Source organism: Sarcophilus harrisii, chromosome 4 (genome assembly GCF_902635505.1).
Source record: "Sarcophilus harrisii chromosome 4, mSarHar1.11, whole genome shotgun sequence".
NCBI lineage: Eukaryota > Metazoa > Chordata > Mammalia > Dasyuromorphia > Dasyuridae > Sarcophilus > Sarcophilus harrisii.
Genome location: NC_045429.1, coordinates 88,622,581 through 88,642,241, shown reverse-complemented (window position 1 = coordinate 88,642,241; position 19,661 = coordinate 88,622,581). Strand labels below are relative to the sequence as shown.

Here is a 19,661-nt window from a genome sequence, read left to right as displayed (position 1 = left end):
GGATTCAAATGTGTTTCTTACAAACAACATATTATAGGTTTCTGGCTTTTAATCCAGTCTGCTATCCACTTCCTTTTTTATGGGAGAGTGCATCCCATTTCCATTCACAGTTCTACTAATTCTGTATTTCCTGCTATCTTATTTACCCTAAGTTATGTTTTCCTCTTTCCTTTCCCCTTTCACTCCTCCCCAGTATTTTGCTTTTGTTAACCACCTCCATCAACCAATCCTTCCCCTTCAGAACTTCTCACTCTTTTTTACACCTTTCCCCTAATACATCTGTTTTTTCTTCTATTAGTGTTTCCCTTTCTTTTCTCCTTTTCCCCTCACACTTCCAATTTAGCTGATACAAGTTTCTCTGTGAAACCAAATACATCTGATATTCTCTCTTTGAGCCAAATCTTATGAGAGTAAGATTCACATAATGCTCACCCCCCTCCCTCCTTTCTCTCAGTTATAATGGGTCTTCTTTGCCTCTTCAAGAGATGTATTTTTCCTTATTTTACCTTCTTTTCTGTTCTTTTTCCAGTAAGATCTCATTTCCACAGAGGTTTCTTTTTCATAATATCATAAAAAATCAAATTAAATCCACATGTTCTATGTATACTGATAAAAGAAATATAGTTCTAAAGAGTTCTTTCTTTTTTGCCTTTTTATGTATCTCTTGAGTTCTGTGTTTGCAGATCAAATTTTCTGTTCAGTTCACATCTTTTCATTGGAAATAGGTGAAATTCCCTTATATCATTGAATGTGCATCTTCTTCTTTGAAAGATAATGCTCATTTTAGCTGGATAGCTTATTCTTGGCTGAAATCCAAGTTCCTTTGCTTTTCAGAATGTTAGATTCCAGGCCGATTGATCCTTTAAGGTAGAAGCTGCTAGGTTCTGTGTTATCCTCGCTGTAGCTCCTTGGTATTTAAATTGTTTTTTTTCTGGCTGCTTGCAATATGATTTTCTTGGTGCAACAATTCTAAAATTTAGTCACACTATTCATTGGAGATTTAATTTTGGGGTCTCTTCCAGGAGGTGATCAGTGAATTATTTCAATGGTTATTTTACCTTCTGATTCTATGATATGCTTTTCTGTAAGATAATGTCTAGGTTCTTTTTTCCATCATGCCTTTCAGGAAGTCCAGTAATCCTTAGACTGTCTCTCCTAGATCTATTTTCCAGGTGAGTTATTTTTCCTAGGAGGTATTTCACATTTTCTTCTTTTTTTTCCATTTTTTTTTGTTTGACTGATTCTTTAGGTCTTATTGAGTCATTCATTTCCATTTGTTCAAGTCTAATTTTTAGTGTATTATTTTGTAATTGGCCAGTTGAATTGGTTTTTTTCCATTTCACAAATTTTGTTTTTCAGTGAATTGGTATCTTTTTCATATCTATTTTTAGGGCAATATATGCTTTTTCAATTCCGTCTTGCAATGATTTCATTTCCTTTCCCCATTTTTCTTATAACTCTCTTTTAAGAACCTTTATGCAATCTTCCAAGGAAGCCTTGTGAAATGGAGACCAGTTCATATCTCCCTTTGGGGCTTTATCTGGAGTTGCTTTGCTTTTAGAAACCTCAGGATTTGAGGTCTGTTCTCCTTCTCTCCATAAAAGCTGTCTATTGTAAAAGTTTTTTTTTTTTTACTCATTTTTTTTTGTTTATTTACTCATTTTTCAAGGCTTGAAGTCTTCTCAGTGCAAAGGAGAGACGGCTGCATTAGATTGCACTGGGACAGTTCTGGTGACTCTTTTCAGGTGCTTGGTAATCTAGGCCCAGAATTCTACCAGGGCTCAGTGACTTACAATTTGCTTGTTGTAGCAAATCTGTCAAACCACCTGCTTGCAACCAGGACAGAGCAGTCTAAGAGGGTCACAGAAGATTCCCAAGTGCATGGAAGCTGTAATGCTATGACTCCCCCCAGCTCCTTTCCCCAGTCTCTCTTTGCTGTGGTCTGGGCTTGGCAGACTGTCCCACTGTCCCTCTGAAACACATCTGTCTTGAAATTCTTCCAAGGTATCTTCTTCTGGGAATGTGTTGTACTCCAAATATTTGTGGGTTCTTTGACTTCAAAACCAGTTTAGAAGCTTAATCTGTTGTTGCTTTGAGAGAAGGTCAGAGGAAGTCACAGAAAGTCATGTCTGCTTTCCACCATCTTGACTCCGACCCCTCCTTCCCCATCCCCGCCCAGGCTGTAATGTTAAATCTAGTCCAAATATAGGGCGACTCTATACTTATCAAAGGAGAAAAGTTTGTTACAGAAATCTTGAAGAAACTTTTAATATTTTAGTCTATTATTCTTATATATCCTCTTGAAAATCTGGCTTTATAATGTCCTTTTCCAAAATTTTATGAAGTGATTTTTCCCCGACTTATGAGGCAATATTTCTCATAACCTCCCATCTTTTGATAAATTCTATGAATAATATTTTATTCTCAGTTGTTTTTGCTCTTGACTTTAGTATCTTTTTACATGTCAAGAAGATCACCTTTTTGTCAATAACACTAACAACTTCTGTTATGTATCACTAGATCCTTTCTTCATCATCCAATTTCTTGACCCTAGAATAAATTCACTTCTGGTTCTTTAAATTTTTTTTTTTGTTTTATTTTCACTTTGAAGCACTTTTATTCTATCAAAGAATAACATTATCCTTGATAAAGAAAGTTGGATAGTATTAATTTTCTACCTTTTATTTTAGTATTTAAGAAAAATCAACACACATTTTGTTCTTCATATGGTTGATTATTAATATAGGCAAAAATATTAACATGATCCATTTTCTCTTTCTGGGAATTTCCTTTCACCTTCACATTTTTTTTTGGAAGGAAGACACTCAGTTCTTTGTTGTTTTTGTTAGTAACTCTGGATATCATATCTAAATTGACTTTTTTGTTATGTATATGTACTGGACCAATAATGTCTATTCAGAAATTTTTATATACTGATTCTTGATTGCTAAGAAAAAATCTGCTGCCTTTGATCTATAATTAATAACATCATTGTGGTTCACATCAGAAAGGTGTATAAACACCTATTTACCTAAAGATCACCAAATAATCTTCACTTTACCCACTTTTCTTACTACTGGACTAGTAGGCAGGAATGCTGACAATCAATTCTCCCTTCCCTCCCTCCTTCTCTTTCTCTTTCTCTCTCTCTCTCTCTCAATATAGTCAAAATAGCAAAATTTAGGTTTTTAATCAGTCTAAAGGAGTTGTCCTGGGAACAGGGTTTATGCAAGCTACTAAGCAGAGGTAATAGCAGTGCTGCAGGTGGAAGAAATTAGACAGAAGAAATGGTCAACTTGCAGGTGGGAGGGGTTAAAGACTTCTCAGAATTTCACAATATAGTTTGCTTGTGTACCAAGCCAAAATCAACAGAGAAAGCTTGGGAATATTTTGGGGAAAGTTTGGGACATTTACATAATAGTCAAAGGCTGGACATGATAAAATCTGACCAATGTCAGGGAATCCATTAGTCTGAGAATGGCGACAAAATTAAATTCAGTCGGCTGAGTTTTACATACAGGCCCCACCTCCATTGTTGTTCTGTCATATCCAACTTTTTGTTGAAGACTTTACTATCTATGGAACTTTTTATTTATTACATTAAACTTAAATACAAAATAAGAAAGAAAAAAAGAACATTTCCATGAACATATAATATGAAAAACTAAATATAAAGCAATAGATTTTTATTTCAAGAAAGCCTATATAATAAAAACTATTCATTGTGTTCAGAACTGTTAATCTTTTCTTTGCTTCCTTACAGGTTTCCTTTTATTCTCTGCTGGGCATTTTTTACCTTTTACACCCCACCCCATTTCCCCAAAAGGTTACAATTAAGCACAGATATAAACAAATGTATATGTATGTATATATATATATATATATATATATATATATATATATATATATATACACACACACATATATATATAATCATAAGAATATATGTAAAACCATAATATGCTTATTTCCAGTTATGTACATTTTTTTAAAGGTGGATAGTATGCTCCTTCATTACATTCTAATCTCCAAATTTTCCCAATTTACCAATTCATGGCTGATTTATAATATAGTTTCCCTACTTTGTTGTTGTTGTTGTTATTATTACATATATTTTAGCTTTAATTTTGTCTGGGGTTCTGATTACTCTCCTAGATCTATTTTTCAGGTCAGTTGTTTTTCAATAAGGCATTTTGCATTTTTTTTCACTTTTTTAATTTTTTTGGTTTTGTTTGATTGATTCTTGAAGTGTTTATTGAGTCAATTATTTCCATTTGCTCAATTCTAATTTTTAATGAATTATTTTCTTCAGTTAGGTTATTTCCTTTTGCATTTGGCCAATTGAGGAATTTTGTTCATTGCATTTTTTTCCATTTCACAAATTCTGTTTTTCAATGAATTGGTTTCTTTTTCATATCTATTTTGTAAGGAGTTATATGCTTTTTTTCTTTCATCAAGTCAATTTTTTAAGAATTTTCTTCAGATAAATTTTGGCTTTCCTTTTCCATACTCTCTTGCATAGATTTCATTTCCTTTCCTCATTTTTCTTCTAATTCTCTTTTAAGATCCTTTTTGAATTCTTCCAAGAGAGACTTGTGAGAGACCAACTTATATTACCTTTTTGGGCTTCATCTGGAGCTGCTATGCTTTTAGGATTCTCAGAGATTGAGATTTGTTCTTCTCTTTTTCCATAAATCTTTCTCTGGTCAGAATTCTTTTTGCTTTTTTGTTTATTTTTAAAAAGGTTGAGATTTGCGCTTAATACAAAAGAGTGACAACTACTTTAGTTTGCGTGGAGATGGTTCTGGTGACTGACTTCTGGTGCTGGTGGCCAAGTCCAGCATTCTTCTGAGGCTCATTAGCTTACAGTTTGCCTTTTGTATTTGCTTTGGAAATCTTACAGCTATTCTGCTGATCTATTGGCTTGTAAACAGGACAGAATATTTTAAGAGTCTTGCAGTAGATCCCCTGTTGTGTGGATGCACAACACCCTGGCTTTCCATCCCAGCTCATTGCCCTAGGCTCCCTGCTTTATGGTCTGGGGTCAGCAGCCTTTCCCCCTTCCTGATTGAAACAGACCTTTTCTGAAATTTTTCCAAAATATCTTCTTCTGGATATGTATTGTACTCCAAATAATTGTGTCACTACAAAATCAGTTCAGAAGATTAATCTGTTGCTTATTTGAGGAAAGCTTGGAAGAGGTCAGAAAGATACCTGTCTACTCTCCACCATATTGGCTCTGCCCTGCCCCCATTCTGATTACTATCCCTGCTATTTTTACATAATAAATTCTACTCTCAATATTTTTTTTATGCTTGTGTGCATACCTCATTTTTATAATATTTCTTGAAAGCAACATGTTGTTGAATTCTAATTTTTAGCCTATTATCTGTTTCCATTTTTATGGGTGAACTCATCTAATTCACATTGTAAGCTATAACTGTTTGTTGCTCAGTTTTTTCCTTATTATTTTCCCTCACTACCCTTTTCATCCTACTTTTATCCCTTCTCATTCCTCTACTTTAATTCTACCCTCTACTTCATCCTGCACCTATTCCTTAACTCATTGACTCCTCCTAGAATGAGAATGACTCCCTTATCTTCTCCATCCACCTTTTCCCCTTATTTCCCTTTAATTGTCAGTAAAATTGAGGCTGTTATTAGAGCCAAGATAGATGTGAAAAGACATCATTTAGGAATAAGAGCATAGAGACAAGATAGAGCTGCACAGGAAACAGCTCCCCTTATCCTAAAAGCAGAGCTCAATCATAAAAGTAAAAAAGAAAAGGAAAAAAAATGAACATGAAACAGAAAAGAACCTTGACTATTAAAAGCTACTATGGTGACAGGGAAAACTAAAACACCAACTTAGATGAGGACAAAATGTCCACAGAGGAAATTTCAAAGGTTGATATGAATTGGTCTCAAGCCCAAAGAGGCTTCTTGGAAGTGCTGGTAAAAGATTTTAAAAGGCAAATAAGAGAGATAGAAGAAAAAATGACAAAATAAATGAGAGATATGCAAGAAAGAGTCAATATCTTGAAAAGGAAGGCAATTCCTTAAAAACTGCAATTGGACAAATGCAAAAAGAAATATGTGAAGAAAACAACACCTTCAAAAGTAGAATTTATTAAATAAGAAAAACAATAAGAAGTTAATTGAAGAAAATCACACATTAAAAACTGGAATGGGGCAAATGGAAGCTAATGCCTCCATAAGACGTCAACAATCAAACTAAAAAGAATGAAAAAATTGAAAAAAAATGTTATATACCTCATTGGAAAAATAACTGACCTGAAAAATAGATTTAGGAGAGACAATTTAAAAATCATTGCTTTACTTGAAGTCCGTGACCAAAAAACAAAGTCTGGATAGCATTCTTCAAGAGATCATCAAGAAAAACTGCCCTGCTATATTTGAAACACAGAGAGAAATAGTCATTGAACAAATTCACTAATCAACTTTAAAAAGAAATCCCAGAAGGAAAACCCAAAGAAATATTTTCACAATATTCCTATATTATAAGAACTATAATCTCAATGAAAAAATACTGCAAGCTGCCAGACAAAAACACTTGAAGAAAGGGGTAAGAGAAGGGATAGAGGGATGATAGAATACAGGGCAGGAAAAGAATTGGGTGGATTAAAAACATTATCAAGAAAGGCCATGGTGGAAAGAGAGAATAAAAGTATATACAAGAGAGATAATAAGATGGAGGGAAATACAGAGGTGGTAATCAGAACTGTGAATGTGAATTGAATGAGGTCTCATAAAATGGAAGCAAATAGTAGTGTGGATTAGAAAAACAAAATCCTACAATATGTTGTGTACAAGAAACACATTTGAAATAGAGAGATACATAAAAAGTAAATATAAAAGCATGGAGCAGAATTTATTATGCTTCAGCTGAAACAAAAGAAAACAGCAGGGGTAGAGACAAAATAATTTGGAAGTTTTAATCCCAGTAAACTGAAAATTAATATACATTTTTGGAAAATTTGATTAAACCTAACAGACATTCAATAATAGCCAGTGTTCAAAGTCTTTTGCTAAGTGCTACATGTAGGAAGATTGGTCTTTTATTCATTTAAAGTTGAATAGCAGCAAGTAGCTAATCTACTGAATATATCTTAGATCTGGAATTCAATAAGCCTGAGTGAAAAACCAATTTCAGATACTCATTATGTGATCCTTTGCATGGCATTATTTCCCTGATGTCACAGTCCTTTTTGAGAATGAAGGACAAACAACAACAACAAACCAATCTCAAGTTTTCTCAGTTTTCTAATTTGTAGAATCAAGATAGTAGTACCTACCAGTCAAGGTGTTGCATGGGTAAAATAAAATAAAATTTATAAAAAATATTTGCAAATGTAAAATGCTACATAAATGCCAGGTATTATGACCCAAAATCATATCACCATACTTACATTTCCAAATTAGCAATCATGCATCAGGGGCTTATTATTTATAGGTGGGATTCAATATAAATCCAAAAATGGACATTTTGAGAATTCCAGTTTATAATTATTCACACAAAAACGTGTGTATGTATTGACACAGTTAAAAGATCTATGTTTATGTGAACATATATGTATATAAAAATATAATACATATATTAACTATGTATAAAAATATACATATAACACATAACACATAAACATAACACTCATATGAAATATAACACATAGATGTAACATACATATAATATATAGAGAGATAGATAGATATATGTGTAATCATACACACACATAATCATTGGCTTTTATTTAATAATTCAATCAGGAAACACTCAAAAACCAATACTTAAATTGTAGGCTAAAAGAGATATATATCTTAAAAGTTCTTATTCATTCAAGTAACAATAATTATGTGCTTTTTTTGCTTTGCTTTGCTTTGCTCATGCAAAGAATGAGATTTATTTAGTAGAGACCCAGCAAAATCTTATTTTTATATAACTTATTTATATTAGCAAAACCATTAAAGGGAAACTAATTATATCAAATTGAGATTAGCTATGATAATCTTTAGATTTTTATATTTCATATAAATTCAAAATAAACTCCTATGTAGAGTAGGATCTCACATTAAAATCACCACACTAATCTAAAAAAAAATTAAAGTAACTAAATAAAGAAAAATAAAAAATAGCTAAGCTTAATTAAGCTAAATTGTTATTAAAAGCAAAGTATATAAAATTATCAAAACTTTCCTGCTCAGATGCTATTATCAGTTAAATTATTCTTTTCATTATATTTTTTAAATGGTGTATGCATAGCTGCGGTATCCTAGACATTGAAAATGAAATTGTTTCTTTTCTAGTGTCAAATCAATTGTTTCACTTTGTTACATTTCTGGAGGAAGTAGAATAACTGAAAATGCCTTTAAGTAAACATTACTCACATGAAGAAGGTATGGTAAAATCTTTTCCCATGTGAAACAATGCTATCTTTAGGCAGAAAAATGGAAAACATCTACACAGTACTTGTTTTTAGAAGGTTCCATTCACAATTTCCCCACTATATTGTATTATATATGTTTTCATTTATCTTATAGCTTTGTACTTCCTTCTTCCAATATTGTGTGATTATATCTCTCAATATATACATTTACTCATATTTCAATTTTACCATTCTCAAGTTTTTCTTATTTTTTTCATCTGTTGAAAAATTGATCAATCATGTAATACTTGATGGAAGAACAAGACTGTGAGATATATTTGCATGTTTATTAAGCTGGAAAGGGAAATGGCAAACCACTCCAATATCTTTGCAAAGAAAACCATAAATGTGGTCACAAAGAGTCATATATGACTGACAAGACTGAATAGCAAATGCACCTAGCACTATCATGCTAATGATACAAATACAAGGAATAAAACTTCCTGCCCTTGAGGAACTCATAATCTATTGCAAGAAAATAGAATATACATAGAAAAATAAATGCAAGACACATGCAAAGTTTATGTCTACCAATTAATCAACATGTTTTTTTTTCCCTGAGGCAATTGGGATTAAGTGACTTGCCCAGGGTCACACAGCCAGGAAATATTTAGTGACTGAGGTCAAATTTGAACTCTGGTCCTCCTGACTTCAGGCCTGAAAAACACAAAACGCCTTTGAGGAACCACCTCACCCCTCTCAAATTGGCTAAGATGATAGGAAAAAGATATTGATAACTTTTTGTAGTAGTAGTAGAGTTATGAAATGTTCCATTCATTCTGGAGAGCAATTTGTAACTATCTGCCCAAATGCCATAAAACTGTGTATACTCTTTGATCCAGCACTGCCATTACTGGTTTTGTATCCCAAGGAAATCTTAGAGAAGGGAAAAGGACCAATATGTTCAAAGAAGTTTCTAACAGTAAAGAATAGGAAAATAAGTAGATGTCCATCAATTGGGAAATGGCTGAACAAATTATGGTATATAAAGTAACAGAATATTATTATTCTATTAAAATGATGAACAAGCTAATTTTAGAAAGGCTTAGCAAATTTACATGAACTGATGCTGAGGAAAACATGCAAAACCAAGAAAATTGCAATGTGGTATGATGATTAATTATAGCAGCAGTTCAATAATCCAAGGCAATTCCAAGAAACTTTGGATCAAAAATGCCATCTGCATCCAGCGAAAGAACTATGGATACTTAATGTAAATCAAAATCTGCTATGTTAAATTTTTTTTTCTTTTTTCTTGTTTGTTTTTTTTTTTCTCTTTCATGGTTTTTCCCTTTTGTTCTGATTTTTCTTTTTTCATGTGATTCATAAGAAAATAGTATATGTATAACCAAAGTGTTATTTTTACATGTAACTGGGAAATATATATATATATGTAAATTATATATATATATATATATATATATATATAAAGTATATAATGTTTATAGCTATGCTATACAAAATATGTAAAATTATGTGTTTAATTCTATGCTAAGGGAAATCAAGTGTTTTGGTTCATATTTCTAGTTAGGATATTTTCTACATAATTTTTTTTTTAGAAGCCCATTCTCCAACAATCAAATTGATTATTTTTTGGTTACAAAAAGGAAAGATCAAAACAAAACAACAAGCACAAAATAAACAAACAAAACCTAAAAAACCCAGCTGTTAATTTTAGTTGTTTTCATGAGATATCTTGAAATTACATGAGTAAAACTTCTGAAAATATATAATTTAACTACAGAAATTCAAAATGGTTGAATAAAAAGGGATTCTATCTCAATCTGTTGGCTTATAGTTGATATAACAGTCCTAGTAATCACACTTATTTTGAAAATTAATCTTTAGACTCTTAGTAGTGAGTTCCTAGACTTCTATAATAAAAAAAAATGTCCAAAATAAATTTGTTCATTGTTTAGTCTCTAACTCATGTGTGTTTCCCTATGCACATGCATGACTGTCTATTTTAATGAATAGTTTTTTTATTTGACCAATTACTTCAACCATGTGTCAAGTTCCTTGATTGTAATGATCATGTCTTACCTGTTTTTGAATATCCAGCTCCTAAAAGACCTTCTTGCACAATCAGTCACTCAGTACATCAGTAGAATTGATATTAGACCAACAATTATCAAAGAAAGTAAAATATTTAAAATATTGTCTTAGAACCAGAATAATGGTATAATCATTATATATATATATAATCATATATTTTGAATCATAATTTTGAAAGATTAAGTAAAACACATGTCTCTTTTAACTGGAAGTCTGGATTAAGAATGTTTGCTTTACAAAGACGTCTCATCTGCCTTGTGTGGAAGTAAAATGCTTAAAGTATGAGGAATAAATGGAACTGACAAATGATTTTCATTTTAAATTTGTAAACAGAAAGAACGGGAGAGAGGTTCTAATTTGGCATTTATGTTTCGACTGCCTTTTGCTGCTGGGAGAGTTTTCAGCATCAGTATGTTGGACACACTTTTGTATCAGGTAGGTTATTTTTATAAATATGCAAATTCTTTGATCTGGGATTTCACTGAAATGAACCATTTATATCAATTTCTCCTTATACCTAAATTAGTATCAATAATGCAGGTCCAATGACCAAATAACACATTAGACATAGATATATTAATGGCATAATTTAGTGCTTAAAAAGCATTTGGAAGTTACATATTATTTTTTGGAAATATGTATAGAACTTTTTGTGACGGGTGGGTGTCTGAATATTTTGCTTTAATTGTGATTTTTAAAGCAAATTTTGAGAATTTCATTAGTGTCTTTTCTTTATGTGATAAGAAAGGGAAAATATTGTTTTTCTCTCATTTCAAGTTGTTTTAGCTTCAAAATCAATAAATAACAAACTCATGTAAACAAATAAGGAATAAATCAATAACATCTTACTCTTTAATCACTAAAGTAACTTAAAGAAAATAGCAAATCCATGTTTAGAAGGTAGTTAAGGAGCAACATCCTAATCATTTATCAATTGTACATATTTTAGAAATATTATTATAGTTGACTTTTCACTAGTATATTTTGGCCAATTACTGAATGCCATTATTAAATTAGAATATACAAATCAAATAGTTGTATTGAGATCACCTATTATTCAAATCTATTTTTATAATCTTTGGCTTCTGCCAATACTAAACAACCACAATATTTCATATTCATTTCTTTAGGTAATCAGCCAGATTTTTAATATTAAATAACTTTGATAGAATTTAGTAACATTAATTTTAAAATAGGAGAAACACAGCAGCTTCTGTTGGGAATTCTGTTTATCACTTTCTTGGGACTGACAACTATATTCTGTTAGAGTATTATTGAAATTGTTCTATTTTTTGTTTTATTTATCTTTTGATAAATAGAGTTTTATTGAAATTTTTTTTTTGTTTTATTTATCTTTTGAAAGATTCAGTAATAAGGCTTAGTGAATAGAGTATAGGATTAGAGAGTCAAGGAGACCTGAGTTCATATCTGGACTTAGTAGCTCAGTAAATCTGAGCAAGACATTTCTCTCACAATCAGTTTTCTTATTCTATAAAACATGGATGAACATATTATCTAACTCAGAGGACTATTGTAGAAATCATATAATATGATATATGTAAAGTTCTTTGTAAAGCTTAAGGCCCCATAAACACTAGCTATTATTGTAATCGTTTTTGTACATCAGAATGGAAAAAGTGATACAAAAATGAACATCTTAACTCCAGAATTTTTGTCTAATTTTACCCAAAGACATGCCTATTGGCACTGTTTCAGATAATCTTGCAACTCTGGTCACATGGAGAAGGGGGAGGGGGAAATATTTTATACTTTCTCATATCCAGTTAGCATGATTAGGCACCAAATATCCTTTAAATTTGTCAGAGACTAAATTCTATCTAGTAACTCTAGTAACAAAATAGCTTGATTTTATATTGCCCTTTAATTTTTGCAGAATACTTTACATTTGTTATGTTATTTGATCATAATAACCGTGTAAGGTAGCTGTTATTATCTCTATATTATTGAGGAAATTGAGGCTGAGAGAAGTTAAATGATCTGAGGAGAGGGGCTATATAGCAAGGAGAAGGCTGAACTGGATACCCTTGTTCTCCTAGTGGTGAGCTGTATATCATATTATTACAGCAAAAATGAAAGAATTGCAGTTATAAAACTGGATTGGACACTTCTCTGTCTCTGTCTCTCTCTCTCTCTCTGTCTCTCTCTGTCTTTCTCTCTCTTTCTCTCTCTCTCTCTTTCATAAGTTGAAAGATAACTGACCTCTTCAAGGAAATGAAGAGGATAATTGGGATTACCCAATTTTTCTGTTTTGAAATCTAGTACTTTCTCTCCTGCACCTTGCTGGATCCCATATCTGAAGTTGTTCCTTTTACTATGTATTTTGACATCTCTTTGGTCTTTGAGAATTGATTGAAGTTATCCTTAATATGTGATAGTTATTTGTCTTGATACCACATTCTGTTAGACAATCCACTTGTCACTACAGTATACATTCCTTCCAATTATATTCATGAAGATTTAATAGGAGTAAATGATTAGGTATGTTTACAGCAGGATTATGTATGTCTATTGTTATAGTGTTTACTATGATTAGTTCCCAGCTTGCCTGATTTTCATTCATAATATTCAAGAATATTGAGAGATCCTAGCAGGTAATTAATTTTCTAACTTAAAAAACCCCCCACCAAACCCACCAATAAACAAAAATTTTAGCTGCAAAGCTTGAAGAGAGACTACCAAAGCATACTATTTGTTAGCATTTAATATCATGTATTATGAGTAAACATTTTCAAAAAAATAAAAGATAAATTCTGTAGTTTGAGACATATTTATGCTAATAAATTTTAATTACTGACCCATAGGTGCAGTAAATCTTTTTTAACATCTATTTTTTTAGTCATTTGTGAAGGATTATATGATTTCTATCACCAGACTTCTGTTGGGATTGGATACTACACCGGGATCAGGATTTCTTTGTTCTGTAAGTTAAGAATATCATGATCAGTAAATTCCACAGATAAAAGGTTCTATCTAGTAACTACAAATAGCTTTAGATGAGTATAATATATCTTTGACTTTTTAAAAAGTTTGTCCAAATCTGATTTTATATTCTTTTGAGCATTGTCAGAAAAAAATGTGGCACAGCAATAATAATATCTTAATTGATAATACAGTTTCTTGCATTTGGATAACTGGTCTCATATCTGATTTTACATACAGAAGAGACTCTAGAAAAAATGTTTGTTTTTTTCTAGTTTGACCCTTCTATTTGTCAAATGGAAGTTTCAAGTTTAAATGAGTAGTTCAAGTAAAATAATATTCTAAACACAGCAAAGACAACTTTCATGTACCTGCAATCTGTTTTCCTATGTTTTGAAATATATTGTTTTGATTTTAAATACGATTATAATAGAAACTAAGAGATCATCCCCTTTCTGAATTCATCCCTGTATATTTTATATTTCTTCTTGCTTCCAAAAAGTAAGAAACCAAAAGCAGTTGTAATTAAGATTTGGTGTGAATAAAATAAGGATATTATTGCCTTATCATATTTCAACTCACTTGGATTTCTTCTAGGCTCAGTCACTAGAAAATATTTAAACAAAATAATTGTCCTTTATCACTCTTGATGTGAGCAACCACACCTGATATTTTATAGAGAAATCAGTCAGAACTAGTAAAACTTAGTTGTAAACTGCTAGGTATCAGTTTGAGCATTAATTCTATCCAGTCACAGTCTAGAACATGAAGCAGGAAAGGGAAACATTCAAATGACTAGAAAAGATACTAAGAAAGTGAACAGTTTTTCAAATACTTCTGTGCTATCATATAGACTGGCTTCATTGCATTTTTTAAATGTCAATTCCGCTAACATAATCCATTACCAAATTTAATTACAACAGTTCCCATGATGAAAACAAATACTGATGACTGAGATTATTTCCATGATTGATTTGTTTTAGTTGTGTGGATAGTGACAAAATCACCATACAGCAGCAGAGGAAGGTTAAGACAGAGCAATTTAATGGCTTGCCTAAGGTTACTCAGTTAATTATTTCCACACAAAAAATGTCTCCTGTTTCTCTGTTCCATGCAATTTTTGCTTCCTTTAATTATCTCCAAAATATACTTTCCCATGGTCTAATTTGTAAAGTTAATTTTACCTGTATTTTGGGTTAGCACCCCAAGAGATTAATATATCATTTTGCTTGAGAAAATAAATTTCTTATACATTTAACTGAGTTACTTTTAAGGGATGTGATGAAATTATGTTTTTCTCTCTATATTTATTATCTTAATAAATATGAATACATTATTATCCATATTTTAGATGAAAATCACAGAGGATGATCTATGGATCAGAACATATGCCAGGCTTTATCAGAAGCTATGTTCTTCTACAGGTGATATCCCCATTGGAATCTACAGGACCGAATCACAAAAACTTAGAACATCTGAGGTTTGGACAATTTTGTATATTTCTTCATTTTTATATCATTTAATTTGTTTCTATACATTTAAAAATTAGTATTTATCTAGTCATAGGATTGAAATTAATTAAGAAATTATGGTAACTGGGAAAACTCAGAAACTCCTGGAGAAGTGCAATATATAGGCTATTCGTGCTAGGATTCTGTAAGATAGAAATTTGGAAATGATTATTTCAAAACTAAGACAAGTACCTGTTTTGGGGGGTTTTGAGATCTTCATTCCAAATTCATTTTTAAAAGTTTCCTGTAGTTCTAGTTTTGATCAGCTCCCAAAATCCAGAATAGAACTAAGAAATATCTGAATTCTAGGACCTCCCACCTAGATATCCTATAGGATATGAATGCTCGAAGGGATATTAAAGATGATCTTATCTCCATTAATTGATGAAAATTTCAGATGAGTAAGATGGTTACAGAAAGTTCATGAAGAAAGATATCTTAGCCATCATTCAGCCCATCCCACTTCTTTTACAGATGAGAAACTCGGAGCCTCTCAGGCTCAGGTTAGTGACTTGGCCAAAGTAATCCAGATAGTAGCAGAACCACAACTAAATCTTGACTTTTAGGTTCTTACAGCTATCCTAATAGAGAACTAACTCATCTTAGGAATTAAGTCCACGTTTCTAGAGTGGGGAGCTACTCTATAATGCATTCCTGATAAAATATCCAAGGTACAATTCTTGACTACGACAGATTCATTGGATCTGTACCATCTTAGATCTCTGCAGAAGTTCTAGACACCTAAGATTTATCCATGTCATATAGATTACTTGCCAACCATTGGGACACTTAAAATTTTTTGAGTATTTTGATTATAGCTTCATCAAATGGTTCTATTTATCACATTATTTAAATATCCCCTGGGAAAAATTAAATAGCTTTCTGGCTCTCTGAGTAGCATCAATTACTGATTAAAATGGGAAAACAGATGTTTTTGTTAGTTAATAGCCTTTATCATTGGCATCTCTTCTGTTGAAAGAAAGATTTTATTTAACATTCTAGGGTAATTAACACTACCTATCAGAACATTCCAGAGTAATTATTTTTGCATTTCTGATTATCTATTCACATCTAATATTTTCTTGCTTCATTTGAAAAATGGAGGGTATATTGTAAGTACACAAGTTAGAAAAAACTAATTAATGAGAGATGCACATAAGAGATAGTGAGGTAAAAAGGATAGAGAAGTAAGTGGTCTTGAAATAAAGATAAAGTTTCAATTACCGAAAGTCAATACATAACCCTGTGATGCTCTTGGTCCTCTTCAAGAATGAAGAAAAACAACAGCAGCAAAGGGTTTTACCTAAGATCTCTAGGCAAAAAGGCCTTCAAGAGCAGGTGTGGAAATTAATCTTTGTCACATATATTTCTTAGACATGTGCCTCACTACTATTATGTAACAGTTTAAACTTAATTCTCTCAAGGATGTTGTATATATTTATGGGAAAGACTGAACTAGGTTTTTAGAATTTAATTTTTTAAAAATTTTACCTGATTTTACCATGTTATTTGAATGCAGTACTACTTGCCCTCTGGGGAATCAAGCTGTCAATTTGAGCAGATTTTAGGGATTGGTATTATGCCTCTGTCCCTCCCTCCTTTCTTCCTTCCCTTCCTTCCTTCCTTCCTTCTCTTCCTTCCCCTTCCTTCCTTCCTTCCTTCCTTCCTTCCTTCCTTCCTTCCTTCCTTCCTTCCTTCCTTCCTTCCTTCCTTCCTTCCTATTATTTAACAATGCCTTTAAACCGAAATCACTCTGACTCTCATTGAATGGCCAATAATAGATCTAACCCAAACCTCTGTAGCTCAACTTTTCGGTTTAATGGTTTAGAATAAGTGTAAACCAGAATTGTTTTTTATTTTGGCCAGGAATTCTGAGGGTTTTTTTCCTCCAAGACTGATATTTCAATGATGAAAAATTGTTCATCCTTTATCCAAATTATTCTCAGAACCTTAATGATTTAATGGGCATTGCTTCAGATAAATTGAAAGCTGTGAAAGGTTTTAATGTGAAAAGGCCAAGATCACCCACTGCATCCTGGGCCATCACCAGTCATTTTGCCTTTTTTCTTGCTACGGACTATAGAGGAGTCTGAAGGAGAGAGTGATACTGTCAAATTAACTCAACTCTGTCTCACTCAAATCCAATAAGACATCATCCTTTTTGTAATGTCATTAATCCTTTTTGAGAACAAAGTACAAACAACCATGTGACCCTGGGGAATCAGTTAACCTTATCTTCTAGGAAACATTGTAAGATGGCAAGTTTAAGACAAAGTGATGGTTGGCATTTGGTAAAGAGAGTTTCTTCATCTGAGAATTCCTTGTGTCAATTGAAATCACAACTTTATTTTTCATGCCTATTAAATGTAAAACTTATAATTGCAAAAAAAATCTGTATGATTACTTGTATCTAAGAAGAAAATGACTTTCATATTGAGGGGAAGAATTTCCTTTTCAGTACTGTTAATTATGGTCTGTCAAATATATACTTTATAACATAGATTAAAGCAACATTACATAGAAATGTTTTCTATAACAAAGCCATTTCTATGTCCTACCAGATGGCTCATAAAAATTCTGCTTAGTCAATCAGGTCACAGTGAGTTCTAGTCCATGAATGATCCTATTCAAATTAGTCTCTATAAGAGTAAAAAGTAACTTATAGTGAAAGAACATTATTACGTGCTGTTTGCATTATAGGTAGAGATTTTGCAATAGATGAGAAATTAGTCTTCAACTAATGTCAATTCTTCATAGCTCAAAGAAATGCAACTAAATTCACAAATAGCTTACCATATGAGGGGGGGAAAATATAGAATAACATATAGTCGAAAGGAGAAAAGGAATTAGAGTTCAATAACATTTAATTTCATCATAGGAATTGGACATTCAATCCATCTATACTAGATCCAAAGTACTTTTTCTTTTTTAAAAGTAAATTTTTGTGGGGCAGCTAGTGGCACAGTGGATAGAGCACCAGCCTTGAAGTCAGGAGGACATGAGTTCAAGTCACCTCAGACACTTACCACTTCATAGCTGTGTGACTCTGAGCAGGTCACTGAACACCACTTGCCTCAGCAAAAAAAAAAAAAAAAAAAAAAAAAAAAAAAAAAAAGTAAATTTTGCACTTTTAGAATGACAGGCAAAAAATAGAGTTTTGGAGAACTTAATAATACATTTTTGACATGCTGGTTGTCATCTTTCACTTCTAGGTATATAATAACTGCTTTATAGCATCAGAAAATTTTAGTGATTGTGAAAATATTTTCATTTCAAACAATGTCTATGTATAAATTAGATTTTAAGATTCTAAAACTTAATTATTAGCTGTAAGACAACACTGATAACTATCACTGTTCATCACTTTCTGTTTCTGAAAATATTCTTGGTTTGCCATTAACTGAATTATGCTGATGTGTGAATGCTCTACCTCCTACTGTTGTTCTGTATCCTTCAATATTTGGGCATCAATTTCAAGAAAATAAACTCCTTCTGCATACAATCTGCCCAAAGTATAATATATATGAATCAAGTATGCCATTTTTTTTCCACAAAGTTTTCTCTAGATTTAAGATTGTAATTTTTAATTCTTACTTGGATTGGGTTGAAGTTTGACATTGGTACTCAAATTGTCATGCATGATCTTTGGCTAATAAAGTCACAACCAAATAGTATATATTTAGGCAGTTGAAAATGGAGTTGAGGCAATGATAGATATTGACATAATCAGTAACTAAAATAGATGAAATATACATCTGTCTTTCCTATTTTTCTATTTCTTATATGTTTACTTAACAAATGGAAAGTAGTTACTATTATACAATTCAATAAGAAGAAGGTAAGAGGAAGGGGTGCTTCTGTATCCATGGAAAATTATTACAACTTTTATTTTGATCTTTCCAAAGAGAAAATATCTACATCCATCCATATGCCATATGGAGTGAGCATTTAAGAAAAAAACTCTGACAATTCTTTTACTATACTTATTTTTCTGCTATCCCTGTATAACAATTAGAATAAATTTACCTTCAAACTGGCCAATTTCATTAAAATGGTAGGACTCACTCAGTTCTGATATGCAAAGGATATGGCAGAAATCCCCATTTTCTCATTAATGATTTTTAGAATATTCCAGATTTAAAAATTCTCTTGAAGATTATTTTTAAGAGAAAAAAATGCATATTTGTTTGTAACCTTTAATTTTCTATTTTTCTAAATGGGCATTGTGAGTAGGATGGTTGTATTTGCTCTTTTTGGATTCCTGATTTATCTGTGGGCCATCTCCACTCACCACTAAGAATCACCAAATAAACTCTTTGTCAAGAAAAATCTCATTACAGATGTTGTAATGCATCAAGATGCAGGTTCCAAGTGTACAAGGATCTGGGGAGCCAAGTCCATCACTTAATCTTGTAATTACTGTGCACAATGTTCTTCTGGTTCTGCCAACTTCACTCAGCGTCAGTTATAAGTCCCCGTTCAGTAAATTTCATTAAAAAAATTTTAAGGGATTATTCTTGGATGGGATACTAATAGGTTATATATAAATGATGAAAAAATTGTAGCTTAATTCAAAGGTCTGCTGTGATGACCGCATATTTAAAATCAGCTGGAGTCAGGAATTCAGGTTAACGGAAAATCTTCAATCTTTATTCTCAGTAGAGGCGAAGAAGGATCGGAGGTAAAGGGGAATTGGAGGTAAAGGGGAAATTGG

General features: G+C 31.9%; 1 protein-coding gene across 2 annotated transcripts in view; it reads left to right on the top strand.

The window, feature by feature from the left end:
• Positions 1-19,661, top strand: part of KCNT2 (potassium sodium-activated channel subfamily T member 2) — a 542,167-nt gene that overhangs the window by 474,708 nt on the left and 47,798 nt on the right. For both annotated transcript variants that reach the window (XM_031937081.1, XM_031937080.1), the window contains 3 exons: positions 10,830-10,931; positions 13,354-13,437; positions 14,788-14,916. In XM_031937081.1, coding sequence (XP_031792941.1) covers positions 10,830-10,931; positions 13,354-13,437; positions 14,788-14,916 — 315 coding nt within the window. The remainder of the gene's footprint in view (positions 1-10,829; positions 10,932-13,353; positions 13,438-14,787; positions 14,917-19,661) is intronic.